This window comes from Triticum urartu, chromosome 2 (assembly GCF_003073215.2).
Source record: "Triticum urartu cultivar G1812 chromosome 2, Tu2.1, whole genome shotgun sequence".
Lineage (NCBI taxonomy): Eukaryota > Viridiplantae > Streptophyta > Magnoliopsida > Poales > Poaceae > Triticum > Triticum urartu.
The window spans coordinates 442,264,106-442,268,403 of record NC_053023.1 but is presented as its reverse complement, the minus strand read 5'-3'; the positions used below and the strand labels follow the sequence as shown (position 1 = coordinate 442,268,403).

Here is a 4,298-nt window from a genome sequence, read left to right as displayed (position 1 = left end):
GCGATAGCCAACTGGGAGCCCTAAATCCGGTCCAAACGCCCAGACTGACCGGCAACTCCATAGGATTGTCCGAACACCGCTGCCACATAGGATCGGCCTGCTAGGGCCTACACCACCCCAACCAATGTCCCCACAAAAAACCCACCTGACCGGACGAACCCTAGTCAAACCCCTCACTCCTCTCAGTCAACTAGTCCTCTCTGCTCCCCTCGTCCTCCCTACTCCCTCCCAACTCCATTTCCTCCTCTTCGCTATGGCCAACTCCGATGCCAGCTCCAGCAGCGAGCCGGATCCCACAGACTGGGATGGCCTCGTCAAGGAGGAGGACGTCTGATCTAGCAGCGACACGCCCGACAATGAGGAGCTTGCGTTCCCGCCATCGAGCGGTAGCGCATCGAAACCGAAGGAAGCGCGAGCTCTGTCGCATCCGCCAGCTCCTCCGTATCCCGCCGGCGTAATGCTGGCGGCAACAACCAATCCCGCGCCCGCCTAGCCCGCTCTGCGCTGCTCCAGATCCGAAGCAGGGTGGGCGTGTCCCCTTCCCCTCCAACGGTTGCATAGCCCGGGCAGTGTTGGGTGCTCATGCCCGCGTTTCTCATGTGCATGCGCATGCCGGAGTTGGAGCCCAAGGCGGCCCGACGCGAGCAGCGACGGCGGAGCCTGACTCTTCCCGCCAACGCGTGACGCCTCCGGCGCAAGAACGCGAAGGCGCTTCGCCTCGACATCGAGGCATCCGAGCGCCTCACAAGGAAGAAGGACCCCGCCAAGGCGAAGGCGGCCTGACACGCGAAGGAGCAATAGTGTCTCCTCCGCCGCCTCTCGTGCTACATCTCCTCGTCGGAGGAGAGCGGCACCACCACAGACGACGATGACGACAACGATGATCCTCCCGCCGCGAAAGCCTACATGGAGGAGATGAACCACCGTGCCGCCAACCGCAAGGGCAAGGGCCCGGTTAGGAAGTGGTGAATTCCGGTCACCCCGCACTGCTATGTTAATATTTGTAGTTTTCTTTTTATGTTTTAAGGTGAATTTGAACTCCGTCGACCCTTTTGGATGAACTTTGTGGATGTTCAATGACCGAAATGATATGTTCTATGCCATCTCGTATGATCTGTGTATTTTGCATGTGTTTGTAAGAAAAAAAATGGTATAATATTTGGTGTCCGTGATTGTAGGGAGGACAAAATTACAACTATCCGGGCATTGCCAACCGACGTGCCCAGACAAACCCGCGGGCGTGTGGGAGCCGCAATTTACCAATCCTGGTTGTAGATGCTCTTAGTGAACCAATAATTAACTGGCACAGGTACATATCCATGTTTAAACAAGCAAGAATCAACCCAGCTAGAGACAACTTACAGTCTACACAAGTTTAGATTTGTAGGTGGCCAGTCAGATAGACCTAGGTAGCCCCCCGCAAAAAAAAAGATAGACCTAGGTAGCGGTCTACTAGTATCGATTCCCATGCACTAGTAGCAGTTAACCTTGATTAAAAGAAAATTGTTCAAGTGTCACCCTAATCTAATCTAATCTTTCCCGCAAAAAAATCTAATCTAATCTAATCTATTGTGCATCTAATCGATCCATGGGGAGGTGCTCAGTTCATGCCTGTTAACAACATTTTGTAGTAGTATACGGTTAGCTGCTTCGTGTCAAACCGCTGGCTGGCCGTCGACGGCATAAACAACCCCCTCCAATCACCACCATCTTCTTCCCCTCCGCTGTAAATTCCATATAGTAGGGCGCAGCACAAACTGGATCCAAACAAGATTCCTTCCACATCCAAAAGGCTGCGAGGGCTATATATAAAAAGCGCGGCACCCACCGGAGCTCCCGCCCGCCTTGCCTCAATCACTTTACCAAGATAACCCACCACCGGCCGTACCCAATCGAATCGGTAATGGAGCACCACCAGCGGCTGCTGCATTTGTCGCCACACCAAGAGCACCTCATGATCGGCCCGGGCTTCTTCGACGTTGACCCGATGCACTTCCACGGCGACGACGCCGGCTTCCTCGCGGTGCAGCCGGCCGCCGACGATGGCGCCTGGATGGAGGACCTCATGCATCTCGGCGACGAGCTGTTCGGCGGTGGTGGCGGCGGCGGCGGCGCCGGGGACGACAACGACATGGTGGGCGCTGCTGCTGCTGCTGACCAGGCATGGCGGCAGGAATGCGAGGGCGCGTCCCCGGACGACCACCCCTGCAGCTACGACGACGTGATCAGCCCTGTCTCCGGGGAGCAAGGCGCGGGCTTCGAGCCCAGCCGCGACGACAGCGACCTGTCGGGGACGAGGAAGAGGCGAGACCGCTCCAAGACCATCGTGTCGGAGCGCAAGAGGAGGTTCCGGATGAAGGAGAAGCTATACGAGCTCAGAGCTCTCGTCCCCAACATCACAAAGGTTAGTACTACTACTCTAGTTTGTACTACTCAGGATCCTCTCATGTCGTGATCGATAGAAACAGTTTGTGAAGTACACACCGATTCTTACTGGGAGCGCGCGTCACTTTCCTCTGCAGATGGACAAGGCCTCCATCATCGCCGACGCAGTGGCGTACGTCAAGAACCTGCAGTCGCACGCCAGGAAGCTCAAGGAGGACGTGGCGACGCTCGAGGCGCGGCCGGGGTTGGCCGGCCGGCGGCAGCAGCTGCAGCAGAAGCAGGGCCGCCGGCACGGCCGCAACGGCGGCGACGACGAGGGGAACAGCGGCAGCTCCAGAGGGGGCGGCGGCGCGCGGGTGACGCTAGTGAGCGCGGCCCAGGTGGGCGAGGGCCGGTTCTTCGTGACGGTGGAGTGCGAGCGGCGGGACGGCGTGGCGGCGCCTCTCTGCGCGGCCGTCGAGTCCCTCGCCGGCTTCCTGGTGGAGAGCTCCAACCTCGGCTGCTCGTCGGACCGCGTCGTGTCAACTCTCACACTCAAGGTACTACTCCCTCCCTCCGTCTGAAAATACTTGTTATCAAAATGGATAAAAAAAAATGTATCTAAAACTAAAATACATAGATACATCTTTTTTAATTGTAAGCAACGACTCTTATAAATAATCATTATTCATTTCCGCGACAAGTTACTCGGACGGAAAGAACATATCTATACTACGTACTTGTAGTATAGTATGAATTTTTCTCTCGATTGATTCCTCTAGAAACTGTGATGCTCTCTCTGTGCATGGAATTCCAGAGCTCCAAACGAGTGATACTTAGTTGTACTGATGTGGTATCGCCGTGCGTGTGTGCAGGTTAGTGAAGCAAGGGAGGAGGTGATGATCAGCGACCGCACGGTGAAGCTGTGGGTGATGGCGGCGCTGCTCAGCGAGGGCTTCCGGCCAGAAGCCACGTCGGAGATCTGCTAAGCCACGTGTCGTCATTCCATGTGTTGTTAGTAGTGTGGCGTGTGGCGTGTCCTCTGGTTTGTCCCTGTCCGTCCGATCCGTAACTGAGTACTACAGAAAGTGGCCGAGTTGTACCGCTGCTGTGCTTCAGTCGACCAGGGCCGTCGCCCGGCCCGCATGGCTGGTCAAACGGCGCCGTTAAATGTATCAAGCAATTGACGGTAACAAACGCTAGCTATGGCCGCCTGTGACTGTGATGCACTATCGTTCGCTCAACTATGCCGTGCCATGAACAGACACTCGTACACAATTTTTGCCCATGGTATATATGCAGTGTACCCAGTTACACACTCACTCCGTAACTCATTCGCTCGCATTCAAGCACGTAGGCATCGGTCAAGTGCTCGATCGAGACCATGACACGGATTATAAACTAGGACTTCAAAGTTCACTTTGGTAGGGACTCAACAGTAAGGGTAAGCGATTAAGTAGGTTTTGTCTTTTATAATTTCCATGTTGTAACTTCCTGGTTCTGACTTCTGAGTTATATTGGCCCTTGTACAATGCAGAGTATTTTTTAACACAGTATAAGCGCAGACGCTCGTACAGATTGCTGCATATACACTTATCCAGTGGCGGAGGCACATAGGGGCCAGCCAGGGCCCGGGCCCTCCCCAACATCCTAATTTCCTTGGTAATATGCATATGAGCAGTGACATCTTTTTACTGTTACCTGCAGTCGGCCCTCCCTAACGTCCAATTATATGCATTCCTACTTCCGCCACTGCACTTATCCATATGAACGCACGCATGCACACCTTACCCCTGTGAGAACCTCTAAGCCGGCACATTATCTTCAGATTGACAAAGTCGCTGCAGACCCCTTCGTGAACGCACATCACCAGAAGAACTGAAATAAATCTAGGAAAATGTGACCATCAATGCCAAGTTTAGGACTTGAACCCT

The 4,298-nt window shown here is 54.5% G+C and overlaps 1 protein-coding gene across 1 annotated transcript; it reads left to right on the top strand.

Moving 5' to 3' along the window:
- Positions 1–1,792: 1,792 nt before the first annotated feature.
- On the top strand, positions 1,793–3,593 carry LOC125541643 (transcription factor BHLH156-like). Its single transcript, XM_048704997.1, has 3 exons — positions 1,793–2,404; positions 2,523–2,924; positions 3,240–3,593. The coding sequence occupies exons 1-3, from the start codon at positions 1,904–1,906 to the stop codon at positions 3,351–3,353; spliced, it is 1,017 nt and encodes a 338-aa protein (XP_048560954.1). The 5' UTR covers positions 1,793–1,903; the 3' UTR covers positions 3,354–3,593.
- Positions 3,594–4,298: the final 705 nt, after the last annotated feature.

Excerpts from the sequence above, each read along its gene's own strand:
- LOC125541643 (XM_048704997.1), top strand. The coding sequence starts at position 1,904 with ATGGAGCACCACCAGCGGCTGCTGCATTTGTCGCCACACCAAGAGCAC. Across the intron at positions 2,405-2,522 it reads TCGTCCCCAACATCACAAAG|ATGGACAAGGCCTCCATCAT; the intron begins GTTAGTACTACT and ends TTTCCTCTGCAG. Across the intron at positions 2,925-3,239 it reads TGTCAACTCTCACACTCAAG|GTTAGTGAAGCAAGGGAGGA; the intron begins GTACTACTCCCT and ends GCGTGTGTGCAG.